Here is a 13,843-nt window from a genome sequence, read left to right on the forward strand (position 1 = left end):
CTGAATCGCCATCAGCAACCTTGGGGGCGGGGGCTCAGCAATCCTTCTTACTGGATCTTGCGATCTTTCTGTAAAGCACACTTTTGGACTCCCTTCTCATGTGCCAGGCACTTTATTATACCTACTATTTCCACTCCTTACAACCACGCATGGAGCTATCCCTGAAGCCTGCAGAAGTAGGATCTGAACCAGACCTACTCCTGAAGCCCAGGCTCTTAACCTCCAGGTGATTCTGCCTTAAGAAATGACAACAGAACAGCTAATTTTAGGAAGCAGAGACTCCCCATACCTCAACTAGCGTGTGTGCCATGTCTCTCCCCCACTTACCCCGGGGCTGATTTTAATTACAGACAGAGTGAGCCTGGGCAAGTAGAATGATGAGTAAGTGGGAGGGGGGAGGGGCAGAGATTCTCAGAAAGCAAAACTCACCAAGGTGGGTGGAGCTAGCTGTAAACTTCGCCTTCTCCAAGTGAGGAGCTGGACCTTCTAGCTCTAGGATTCTAGGAGATGACTATGTTTAAAGAGAATTATTTTCTAAATTAAGAGACACAGGAGCTATTTGCCTGCTCATCTTCTCAGCCAAGGAGAACCTGTCCTCCTAGCACTAGAGGAAGGAGGGCGGCAAACCCTCTAAGGCAATGAGCAGGTGTGCCCGGGTCAGCCACGCAAGTGGGGTGCACGTGGCTCCCAAGAGCAAGTCTCCCTGTAAAGCTGCCCATCTTCAGATGGAGAAGTCCGAGCCCAACTCCTTCCCATCGAAGACCTGTATTCCTTCCCTTCTGGGGGCCCAGAGCCGTCACCCCTGGGTTGTAAGCCGACGGCTGAGCCTTCCCTATCCCGCTCACTGCTGTCTTCCCACCACCAAGCGTTAGTGATCAGCACATCGGAGGTACAGAAGATGTATGAATCAACACGTTGCCGACATGCCCACGGTGTCCGCGGGGACGCAGTCAGCTGCTAGATTTCCCTACCTTCCCGCCCCCTAGATGCTCAGAGCCCTGCCTGAAGAACTAGAGTAAAATCAAGAGGCTGGGAGATTCACTTCTCAAAACTTATTTTAATATCCTCCCCACCCTCCCCCGTTCCCCCCAAGTTGGGAAAGTCGAAAACAGTCTGGCTGGGTTTAATTACAAATTAATACACATTTTTTTGTCATTGTTTAAAGTAAATCAATTGTGGCAATAAGGGATTATCCTTGGAAAAAGTGAAACCCATATTAACAAAATATGTCACGGAAGAACCCCACTTAGTGATTTCATTGGCTACTTCAAAATCTAGAAAAAGTCAGCATTCTGCATGTTCTCTGGGGCTAGTCCATGTAGTGGAAAGGTCTTGCCCAGACTCAAGCAAGCCCAGTCAGCTCCAACCAGGGCTAAAAACCAAGGGGAGCCAGGAGAGAGGGCATACCTTCTTCAGGACAAGGGCAGAGAAGGGAGATGAACAAATAAAGTCCCGCAGCTCCACTCACAAGCCCATGGGGAGGAGGAGGCAGGAAGTTAGACAGAAGGTTTAAAGATGCAGCATTCTTTCAACCTTGAAAAAAGTTAAAAAAAAAAAAAAAAAAAAAAAAAAAAAGGCCTTGCAAGACCACTGAATGAGAAGAGAAAACAAGGAATAGAACCTACTATTCTGGGTCCGTCTCGACTCATCATCCTTCACACCTGCACATACCATCCCTCCGGGGCGCTCAACCTTTGAGACTCACAGGGACTCTCTGCTTAACAGGCCGAAAGTCACGGTTAAAGAGGTACCACACACATACACAGACATGTACATCACATGTGTAATGCTTGTATAAGCACTTGTGATAAAATGGAAATCTGGAAAAACATTTTTATCTGCGGTAACTTGGAAAGCTGGGGGCGCCAAGAGCTCCAGGGCTGCCTTCCTTCCACTCAGAGCTCCACAAGGCGGTACCTACCCGCCACCGTCTCTCCGACTGGGATCATCACTCCATCCTCCCCTAAGAGCACCGGGTTACCAAGGGGCGCGGGGCAGGGAAGGGGCACAAAACCAACACAGGTGCCAGCAAAAGTGTCACCAGTGGCACGGAAGAAACACTCGAGTTAGCGAGCGTCTCCAGCCTTTCCCACTTCCCTCCCCCTGCCCAGGGAACTCGCATGCCTGAATGCTGCATCTTTAAATATTTCTGGCTGAGCCCTCTTGCCACATATGTCAGTAACATTCCAAGCTGGCTACCACATGCTCCGCTCTGGCCTCCTCCCCTCTCTGCTGTCGAGTGCTCTGCTGTTTCAAGGGCACGGTGGGGCCATGCATCTCCCATTTCAGCTCCGTCTTCAGTTCATCACACATCTCAGAAACAACCAAATGTCGGGGGGAAGAAAGTTCCAAAAGAATGTTCATGTTCAAAATACCTATCTCTCTGCGATTCTTTTTTAAGTCCACTTGCTCAATCTATTAAAGTGAGTTAGACAAAGCGTGTGTGCACATGCACACACAGACGCACACACCAGCACACACCCACAAAGTTTACAGGGCTGGAGGCTGTTTCCTGCCAAAAGATCTAACAGAGGAAAGCTTATGAGCTGATCAAGTTTTAATATCGTGGTTAACAAGAAAGGTACACCATTTAGCAAGCACATTTAGAGACCGTGGGGAGGACCTCCTGATCCCTGGAGGATCTGGCTCCCTGGCCCATTTTCTGCCTACCTCTGGAGCAGTTTTTGATAGTTACTACATTCAGAGAATCCAAGAGGACTGCATGGACAGATGAACCTTTATTTAAAAAAATAGCACTTCAAATAAATTAAAAGGGACAACCGTCAAGTGTTCAAATTGTGAAGAAAGAGTTGAAAACCTAGAGACTCCAAGCTGCGGGCTTCTAACCTCGTTCTTTGTCCGACGGCAAAGCCCCACACACCTCAGTCCTCCCACTCGACGCTTTCCCTCCTGAGACGAAGGAAGCGCCTGCACACAGGAGACCAGACGGAGGAGAAAGCTGCATCTGACTGGAATGAACGTTGCCACGTACTTGCTAATACGGGTTTCACTTTATGACCAAATGTATTCTTTCAAAAATAAAAAAGGGGGGAGGGAAGCTGCATGTTTTTAAAAATTGAAATTATTTAGGGATAAAACACTAACTCTAGTGCCTTTAACGGGCAATAGCAACTTTTTTCCTCCGAAGTCAAACACCATCCCCAGCTGAGCCTTTGTGCTACAAGCTTTTCAGGAGATGTTACCTAAACTTTATTAAAAGAAAAGAACAAGTTTAAATATAGACACTGGACTAGCCCAGTCTGTATTTTCAAGTCCACATTCTTCATCTGAAGCACTGCATCAGGGACCCCCCTGAGTCTGCATGTTTTCAAGTTCACAGTACATGGAACCAGTTTTTCTTTTTAATTTTTTCCTCACTCAGAGCAGCCACACGCAGTGGCCGTTGACGCCGGAACCTCGGGCAGGGCCTTTTCCTACAAGGCCTGGCCAGAGCTGCCCAAGGTTTCTCCTCAATGAGAATCGATGCTGTCATGCTCTATGGATGGGAAAAAAGCAAGAAAATAAAAGCACCTGGTACAGGTTTCATGAGATCCATTCGGATTCGCTATGTCCCAAACCCGCTGCTGAATGCCACTTGTCCACTTGGTGTGTGCTGAACAGTTCGCGGCCTAGGAGTGGGTCTCAATTCGAAGAACTGTTATTGGACGCCCCCGAGGTCGATGCGATAGCAGCTCCAGCGGGGCTACTTGTGGAGACCGACTTTCGGATGTGAGGCAGCAAGTAGGGGTCACAGGCCAGCTGCTGGACATCGATGCGGTCCTCTTTTCGATAGGCTAAGCATCGTCGAATAAACGCCTGAAAGGAAAGGTTCTTGAAGAAGCCTGAGGCAGAGATCATCCTGGGGCCCCCAGACGGAAGCCTGAGGCTCTGCAGTGGCTGCCAGGACCTAGGCCAGGAGCTCAGAGAAGGGGCTCAGGGCCCTTCCCAGAAATCACCAGGCACACCTAGACACGGCCAAGCAAGGGGATGCACGGGCAGCAGCGCCTCTCTCTGGCCATAGACTACTTCCCTGAAGGAGGCGGCCAAGCCGTTCCTGAGGGGGAATGGGACATGACCCGACTTCTTAATACCTCTGCCCCCAGAACACAAAACCACTCTCTCCGCCTTGGCCGGTTTCCCTGGGCACATCTACCTTCACGGTCCTGCGTGTACAAACCATGGCCTCATGGGAACTTTCTACTTCCTGAGTAAGAGAAACAAGCCACCGCCCGAGGCAGGGTTAGGACACCCACCCTTACCAACACTACAGTGCATCACAGGTTGGTAAATGCTTCCCCTGTGGATCTCATTCTGCCTCACACACCTAAGCAGTAAAGGAAAACCTGAACAGGACTTGTCTCCCCAAGGGTACTGAGGCATGGAATCATACTGTGAGTGGGGTTTCATTCAGAATCCTAATTTACTACCAACATGGAAGTTTCCTTTGTGCTAGGTATGACGGGTTAGATAGGTTCAGTTTCTACCATTCTTATCACAAAGGCCCTTAAACAGGTGATCTTTTTCTATTTTTTAATCACTCTTGTGATTTAATTAAATAAATGAACTGACTTTTAAAAATCTAAAATGTCATTATGACCCTCAGGCCGTACTTTACATTCAGGTGATGACAGTGTCACAATGTAGGTCCATCAATTCTGAGGAACGTTCCACCTTGAATTTTCTGTCTACACAGCCGCCAGGGCAGCCTTTTGAAATCTCAATCAGATAACACAGCGGCCCTGAGTAAAACCTAAGGGCGCTTCCCATCTGTCCTGCTGCCTCTCCCACTGACCACGCTCCTCTCCACTCCGTGGATCAGCTAAGCTTGCCCTTACGTCTCAGCTTCACACACCGCTCTGCTCGGAGTACTGTCCTCCCAAATCTACACGCGGCTCCCCACATCATTCATGACTGCTCAATACGTCACTTCACCTCTGAGGCCATCCCTGACCAGGCCATCAAAAAAGGAGTTCCCGCCCCTCGATCTTCTTACTCATTTATTTTTCACCATCTGAGCCGGATCTGTTGCTAGTTATTATTTGTCCCACCTGCTGGAATGGAAACTCCTGACAGGGAGGGACCTTGTCTGTCGTTCACTGCTACACACCCGCCATGCCCTCCACTCTTAGTACTCCCCAGGCACCCTCAGTATTTGTTGTAGGAGAGGGGAGAACAGGGTAGGGGTTGGAGAAATACACATTCAGAAGGAGGCAGAGGTTTTGACTGACCCCTGACTCTTATACTGATAATCCATCCATTATTACTGAGAGAAATAATACAAAAAGCAAAGCAGTCATTTTTTGCTTGCCACTGGGTCACAACTTACCTTTGCTTCTGGTGTTACTACTGGCTTTGGCGGGAACTGCACTTCAGTAGCTTTAAGAATAGTATTTTCTTGTAGAATATCTTGCTGGGACTGGTTGTGGCCAAAAGGCTATCACACAAAACAAAACGAACAAAGGTGGGCCTCTGGTTAAAATTAGAGAACACAATTCAAAACCATAGGAAAGTAATGAAGACATGCTTCAGAGAGAGGTGATGGAAAGAAAACTTTGGAGATGGTCTCCTCTAACTCCCTCTTTTCATAGGTGAGGCGTGGAAAGGCTCAGAACTTAAGTAACACACTCACAAGGCAACATCAAGGTTAAGGCAGAGTTGGGACCGGAAACAGCATGTCACATCATTAACACCTCTATTCAGGTTTGCTTACAGCCAAGAAAAAGAACATTCCAGCAGGAGCGAGCAACCTCTTCTACCCTCAGTGATACCTGTAGGCTTAAGTAATACATACTTGTGCCACTGGCAGACCCAAGACACAGGTAAAGAGAGACGGAAAAGGAAGTAGAAGAGAAGGAGTAAGTACAAAGCGGAGGGGGGAGAGTGGGGGTACTTAACTGCTTCACCTGTGCCCCAATGTGCCATTTTCTTTCCTTGTTTTTGCCCCTCCCCCAGCATGCGGGGGTGGGGGAGAGCGGGAGACTCTTCAGCAGATTAATCACTGAGCGAGGAGCCTGATGGGGCAGCTCCATGTCATGACCCTGAGATCATGACCTGAGCCGAAGTCAAGAGTCAGACCCCTAACTGCCTGCGCCACTCAGGAAGCCCAATTTTCTAAGAAGACCTTAAAATAGAAATTCAAGCCTAGTGTCCTCTCTACCGTGCTTGTACATAACCTCTACCTACATTCTCAGCAGCATTTCCACATTATCAGAGAGTATAAGTCATAATTAACTCCTCTGGGGGAGCCTGGCTGACTCAGTCAGTAGAGCACGCAACTCTTGATCGCAGGGTTGTGAGTTCGAGCCCCATGTTGAGTGTAGGGATTTCTTAAAAATAGCAGTCATTTCATTAACTCTTACTGGCTGGTTCTGAATAGTTTCCTCATATTAGAGAGGTAAGATAACAGAGACCAAGGAGAAGTTAAAGAGGAAGCTGAAATCTGAACGAAGAGCTTGGTCTGGGGACTGTAATAAAAATATTAAGAGTCCTAGGGAGTTGCAAAACTCCCAAATGGCTTATACCCACAACCTACACTGTCGGGACCACTGAAAAACTTCAATTATTTATAACATACTGACAGCAAATATGTGAGTACACACGCACTGGATCCTAGTACGTAAGTTTATTTATAAGTAGCAGGCTTATAAACACAGGAAAACACAGATGTGAAAATTCATTAGGTATAGTTTACACCATGGGTCATTATGTGTCCAAATGACCTATCACCTTGATCTAGAGGTAAAAGACAGTGAACACCTTCTAACACTACACTTCCTCAATATAGAAAACAGAAAGCAGGCTTTTATTTATAATAGCTTTAACTCATGGAGTGGCTGAGAATAAAGAGCCCTGTAGAGATACCAAATTTCAGTTCTTGAGACCTTAAAGAATGGCTCCTGAGACAACGGTATACTTTAAATAAACTATTTCATACAATTCCTTGTACATATTATCAGAAACAAAACATATCCTGGATCTAACTGAAAACAGCAAAAATGCATGTTTTCAGTAGCCCAGTGGAATTCATTAAGCACTCAGGGTTGAAAAGTTCTGCTTATGCATAAAGCTTTTATTAGTGTCTGTATTTTCTTCAAACCACAACTTTCAGGATTCCATTCTGTATTACCAATTCCAAGAGAATAACCGACACCATGCCAGGGCCCATGCGCATCCCAGGACGGACATCAAGCCACCGCGTCTGAGCTTCTTCCTTACCTTCCTTCCATAAAGACACTGGTAGAAGATCACACCCACTGACCAGACGTCAACTTTATTTGAGATCTTTGGTGGCTCTTTCCCAACCACAAAACACTCTGGTGGTAAATACCTGGGACAAAAGGAAAATAAAAATTCTTAGAAAAGTGACTGTATAAATCCAGGACATGTACAATAAGGCAAAGCAGAAAACCTTGTGCGAACTATTAAAAATATCTGAATTTTAACTGAAATTCTGCCAAAAAAGCAACGTGGGCCTAGCTGGGGAAAGTCAGCAAGAAGACACTCTGACTTAAGGAGGCAGTCATATCCTAAAAGCCTTAAAATACACTTCCCAACTCACTGAGAGACGAAAACATTCCCCCTAGTCCCTGCTTCACCCAGCACCCTTTTCCAGGGGTGTACCCTAATATACATGCCAGTCAAAAGTTTCAAAAGGAGAGAGAACACAGAAGACGTGCATTCCCTTTTATGAGAGCTGCAGCAGCAGCACACATCAAAACAGAACTCGAAGTGGTGTGGGTTTGCTTTCATGTAGGCTAAGAAAGATGACGGTCTCTAAAATAACTATCTTGAAAGTCCCAAATGAATTCAGGACCCCAAAGAAATCTCCAAGGGGACTGGCTGTCTGCCTTCTTAAAGTAGGCTCTTTGCAAAATCTGGACTGGGAATAACTACAACCTCTAATAAACGGTGATATTACAAAGGTATTTTACATTTCCCACGTCAAGGGTGATCAGGGACTTACTGGAAGTCTAACATGTAGGGCAGAAAAAGCCAAACAAACTAGTAGTTAGCACAACTCAATTCTCATCTGAATTCCTTCCCTTACCACCCACCGCTGGCCTCTGAAAAAGACTAGCTGGGCAGCCAACCACACCAAATTGTATGGTGTGGAAGGTAAGTGCCTCTTGGCATTTAGGAAACCAAACAAATATGCTTCCACTCACTGCCTGGGGTCTTAGCCACGGCGCAGCTGGAAGGCAGCATTCTGAAGATAACAGATCAATTTCTGCAGATCTCATGCTGGTAAAATCAATTCTGTGAAAAATTCTTTATTTTAGACCCTGCTGTGATTCTGGTATAAAAATCTGAACTTACAACTTGAAGGGGGCCACAAGAGTTGAGAGGCAGAAAATATTTGATGATGGGCTTTTCTGCTTTTTTTTTGTTTTTGTTTTTGTTTTTTTTAAAAGAAGTTTAGTGTCATGTTCTTGTTTCTTATTTATTACTTGTAACAGACATTTTGGGATGATTAAGACCACTGACCTATATTATTGTTTCACAATGAAAACTGTTAGCCAAAACACATACTGACTTAGGAAGAGGTTATGCCAAGAAATAAAAAATGCTGGAAAAAGAATAAAAAAACCAGCTCTCCCAAATGCCACTCAAACCTCCCTGAACCTGACTTTTCATGGTGCTTGATTCTTCAACATACATAACTTAAAGATGATCTTGGTAAATAACAAACAAAACTTGATTACAAAATGATCATTTTAATATACATTTTAATGTATTTAATCTCTCATGGAGATGGCAGGGAAGGACAGAAGTTGTTGAACTCACCCAAATACCAAGTAATAACTTAGCCAAATACTCAGAGTACAAAAGACATTAATTAAAAAAAAAAAAAAAAAAAAAAAAAAAGACACTGCCATTGGATAGTACAAATCTGGAAAATCACTTTCTAGCTCTCAGTTTTCCCATGTGTAAATGGAGAAATAAACTAGCTCTTTACCCAAATAATACCGAAAATAATAAGTACTCTAATTCCCTATTGAGGACTTCAAGAGAGAGAGGACAGTTCTACTGCCCTCAACTGTGTTTAAAAACCAAGTTGCATGTTCCATCATGATAAAATTGTTATGGAGGAGATTCTCAAGGTCTAGTTTACTGGTCGTTTATTTAGCAGTATTCAGGGGGCCTGATTGGCTCAGTCAGTGGATCATGAGACTTCTTTTTTGTTTGTTTGTTTAAGTGTGGAGCCTGGTGTGGGGCTTGAACTAACAACCTCGAGATCAAGACCTCAGCTGAGATCAAGAGTAGGCCCCTTAACCAACTGAGCCACCCAGGTGTCACAGAGCACGTGACCCGTGATCTCAGGGGCATGCATTTGATTCCCACGCTGGGTGTCAAGACTACGTAAAAATAAAATCTTAGGGACGCCTGAATGGCTCAGTGGGTTAAGCCACGGTCTTCGGCTCAGGTCATGATCCTAGGGTCCTGGGATTCAGTCCCGCATTGGGCTCCTTGCTTGGCAGGGAGCCTTGCTTCTCTCTCTGCCTCTGCCTGCCACTCTGCCTGCTTCTGCGTACTCACCCTCTTTCTCTGACAAATAAATAAATAAAATCTTGAAAAAAAAATCTTAAAAGAAGGATTCAATGGAGAAGAACTCTACCAAATACTACAACAACCAACCTAGAATTTGTTATGTCTTCCTGTCCTGTTTATATCTCTACGGACGTCACAACGGGATAACATATGAGGAAGGTGATTAAGACAATGCTTGTATCAACATGTAGACTTTGTAAACCTTCACAGGAACCCACGGAATTAAATTTTCTCAGTAGCCTCCCTCTTCACCTCACCTTTTACTATGAAACCAATCTTCAAATATAATCCAAAGTAGAAAGAACAGTAAAATGAATCCCCAAGTAACCATCACCCAGTTGTAATAAATATCAACATGGGGCCAATCTTTGTTTGTATACCCCCCACCAAAAACATTACTTTGAAGCAAATTCCCAAACATAATTTTTGTTTAAATTTCAACCACTAATTTTTTTTTATTTTTTACATTTTTAAAATTAACATATAATGTATTATTTGTTTCAGGAGTACAGGTCAACCACTAAATTTTTTTTTTAAGATTTTATTTATTTATTTGACACAGATCACAAGTAGGCAGAGAGGCAGGTAGAGAGAGGAGGAAGCAGGCTCCCTGCTGAGCAGAGAGCCCGATGAAGGCTAGATCCCAGAACCCTGGGATCATGACCTGAGCCAAAGGCAGAGGCTTTAACCCACTGAGCCACCCAGGTGCCCCCCAATATAGTTTATATTAGTTTGGAAGGGACCAAATGGTGATCTTTTATATACCATGTCAAGAAGTTTCCATATGGAGCTTTCTAACAGTTTTTTTTTTTTTTTTTTAAAGATTTTATTTATTTACTTGACAGAGATCACAAGTAGGCAGAGGGGCAGGCAGAGAGAGGTGGGGGAGGCAGGCTCCCTGCCAAGCAGAGGGCTTGATCCCAGGACCATGGGAGCATGACCTGAGCCGAAGGCAGAGGCTTTAACCCACTGAATCACCTAGGCGTCCCCTCCACTAAATTTTTAATAGCTTAGCCAATATAGCAATAGGTACCAATGAGAAAACTAATTATTTTTTTTAAAAAGATTTATTTATTTATTTATTTGACTGAGAGAGATCACAAGTAGGCAGAGGGGCAGGCAGAGAGAGGAAGGAAGGGAAACAGGCTCCCTGCTGAGCAGAGAGCCTGATGTGGGGCTCGATCCCAGGACCCTGAGATCATAACCTGAGCCGAAGGCAGCGGCTTAACCCACTGAGCCACCCAGGCGCCCTGAGAAAACTAATTTAAGTGTTTAAAAGGCTTCACTTTTTAAAAAGAATAAGCTACAAAACAAAAAGCCAAAATCTAAGTTCTAGTGAATTTATATAGCAGAGGTATAGACCTGTTTCCAGAACCCCCAATAAGAGATATTTTTGTGGGACGCCTGGGTGGCTCAGTTGGTTAAGCAGCTGCCTTCGGCTCAGGTCATGATCCCAGCGTCCTGGGATCAAGTCCCGCATCGGGCTCCTTGCTCGGCAGGGAGCCTGCTTCTCCCTCTGCCTCTGCCTGCCATTCTGTCTGCTTGTGCTTGCTCTCACCCTCTCTCTCTCTGATAAATAAATAAAATCTTAAAAAAAAAAAAAAAAAAAAAAAAAGAGATATTTTTGTGTCATTTAGCGACAGGAACACTAACCCACAATAACCACCATAGTAAATAAACACTGTAAATGTAGCTTCTATTTTAAACCTAGAATCTCCAAGTTTTAATTTAGGTACTGATTTTCACTATAGGTACCATCTCCACAAAAAATAAGGAGCAATGGAAATAGAAATTTTGTGCACATGATGTTTTTCTCAGGATCTGATGGTTTCTCTGACATATGTCACTTACACATGATCAGACTGATGAGGACAGAGCCCATCTTGCGGGTTGTGAACGAACTCCCCTTCTCTGTCTGCTTCCGATCCATACCCTCATTCCCAGGCAGTCACTATTCTGGTAAGCCCAGGGCCCTCCGGTCGCAAACATAAGAGATTTGAGCAACAGACCATGGGGTTTAACAGTATATGTAACCCCTCCCGTGGTGCCGCTGGAGGCTTTCTCCACGCTGGAATCACATACCCGACATGGAGCTCTGTTACCACTCAGAAGAGAAAACGAAGCTCTGTGGCCACGGCTTTACAATACAGTTAAATGCCTGGGCTGCAGTTATCTTTTATGGTTCTCGCTGTCCGAAGGAATACCAGGCAGAGGTAGGGGAGGTCACAGAGCTAGCTGGGGTGCCTCCAGGGAGATGAGTGACAACAGATGGAAGATATGTGGCCCAAAACCTTTTAGAGCATGGGTGAGGAGATGGATATATTTCTTGGCAAGCTGCACTTTTTTCCTGTTCAGATTTCAAGGGATTCTGCGGTTACTTTACATACTGATCTCTCACAACTCCTTAGTTCTTGGTAGTCTACCATCCTCAGGCAACTCCAGAGACGATCCCTTAGCCCGTTAACACACAAGAAGAGACCTGCAATGGGGCGCCTGGGTGGCTCAGTCGGTTAAGTGTCCAACTCTTGATTTCAGCTCAGGTCGTGATCTCAGGGTTGTGGTACTGAGCCCCGCTTCAGGCTCTGCACAGATTCTCTCTCTCTCCCTCTCTCGGAAAAAAAAGAGAGACGGAGCGCACGCACGCTTCACTCATACTGAAAATAATTTGGGGCCATTCTTTAAATACATATGAGCAATCTCATTCGCTTCCTACTCCATGGGGCAAGCCCTAGGAAGAAACACACAACTCCAACACCTGGCTACACATAACCTCTCTCAATGGTTTCCAAAAAGGAAAGAAAAATGAACTAAATACAGAGAGTCAAACTGCTGGAAAGACAGTAATATCTGAGAAGGAAAGTCTACTTTGGTTTACAGCATTTTTGCCTAAGGATGGACATAGACATTAATCATCAATTACCAGTATTTCAGAATAGGAAAGCCTTATCTCCACCAGCCAACCTGGCAGATTTCCCAGATACCTACCAGTAAGTACCAGCACCCTGTGACGTTAGCTCCATGCCGTCCACGGAATTGTAGCTATCATCATCCATGATCTTGGAAAGACCAAAATCTGTGATTTTTATCTCTCCACATGCTGTACCATTTACTAAAAGAATATTACCTAAAAAGATGAAAACTTTCATGAATAAAAAGAGACTAATGAAGAGACAAGTTCAAGGTAATAACAGACAAGAAAGGGACAACTGAAGTCAAACTCTTTAGCAACATCTAAATTCCTGGAATAAAATGATCTGGACTCTGGATGCTGGAGGAGATTCCTCAGCGTCTGGCTGCAAACTTCCATTTTCCAAGAATCACCTGCTAGATGTGCCAAAACCACCACTATGAGCAGTGATGAAAAAAAGAGTAACTCGCCAAAGTAAAATATCACTTGGACAGTTGGTCAAAAATGGTGGGAAAGTTTCATATGAACTTTCAGTAACGATCTCTAAACCACCCTGTTTTAGAACAGTCGTTTCAGGACCCCCCCCCCCCAAAAAAAACCCCAAAAATTAAAAACACAAAAATATACAAGGGAATCAAAGCTAGTACCACAGTGCCACCTACAGCTCCTACGCCGGGAAAACATATTGGATTCAGTGATGGAAAACCCAATCACACAATGGCCATCATTTTAAAAATCACTTTGTTGTAATGAATTTTTTAGTCATTTGAACTGTATTAGAACATTGAAGAATATTGAACACTGAGATTTAATACATAACTACCAGGGGAGGAAAGCAGAGTTAACAACTGTGCCCACCAGGCAGTAAATGGGAACCATCTTCCGAACACTGGTGGTGCCAGCTGTCTACAGAGAACATACGCAGACTCTGAAGAACAGCTCAGGAGGACAACAACAAAAAACCAGGGGTAAGTAACTGGCCTCCCCTGTTCACTGAGGTTTACTGAAGTTTACATAGTAACCATACAAAAAGATGAAAAACTGCTGGGATTTAATGAAATGGGAGACGGACTTGCAAAATAACTCTGTTCATTTGGGGGCACTTACCAAAGAGACTTGGAGCAGAGGAACGGCTACATAGTGTGAGTAATGGGAAAAACAAAGCTGAGCTTGCCAGAGCAGTTCTTTCTTAATCGGGCTGACATCATGAAATGCCCTGGCCCTGAAGGCAAGGGCATTGTTTCTCCTGAGTCCTTAGTCCCACTCCCCCTCTCCAGCCCAGCACTGCCGGGCCAGGACTCTGGTCCCACACCTGCCCGGGCAGGGCCAGACGCGACGAGGCTTCCAGCCTCCCTCACATTCTCTGACTTTGTAAAATTTCAAGTC

General features: G+C 44.8%; 1 protein-coding gene across 7 annotated transcripts in view; it reads right to left on the minus strand.

Annotated features, from left to right (window-relative positions):
• Positions 1 to 2,719: 2,719 nt before the first annotated feature.
• Positions 2,720 to 13,843, minus strand: part of TLK2 (tousled like kinase 2) — a 113,189-nt gene continuing 102,065 nt past the window's right edge. For all 7 annotated transcript variants that reach the window (XM_059149842.1, XM_059149841.1, XM_059149846.1 and 4 more), the window contains 4 exons: positions 12,535 to 12,673; positions 7,216 to 7,327; positions 5,327 to 5,434; positions 2,720 to 3,816 (listed from right to left, as the gene is read on the minus strand). In XM_059149842.1, the coding sequence (XP_059005825.1) occupies positions 3,643 to 3,816; positions 5,327 to 5,434; positions 7,216 to 7,327; positions 12,535 to 12,673 (533 nt within the window). In that variant the 3' untranslated portion in view covers positions 2,720 to 3,642. The remainder of the gene's footprint in view (positions 3,817 to 5,326; positions 5,435 to 7,215; positions 7,328 to 12,534; positions 12,674 to 13,843) is intronic.

The sequence above is a fragment of the Mustela lutreola genome, chromosome 15 (genome assembly GCF_030435805.1).
Source record: "Mustela lutreola isolate mMusLut2 chromosome 15, mMusLut2.pri, whole genome shotgun sequence".
In the NCBI taxonomy this organism is placed as follows: domain Eukaryota; kingdom Metazoa; phylum Chordata; class Mammalia; order Carnivora; family Mustelidae; genus Mustela; species Mustela lutreola.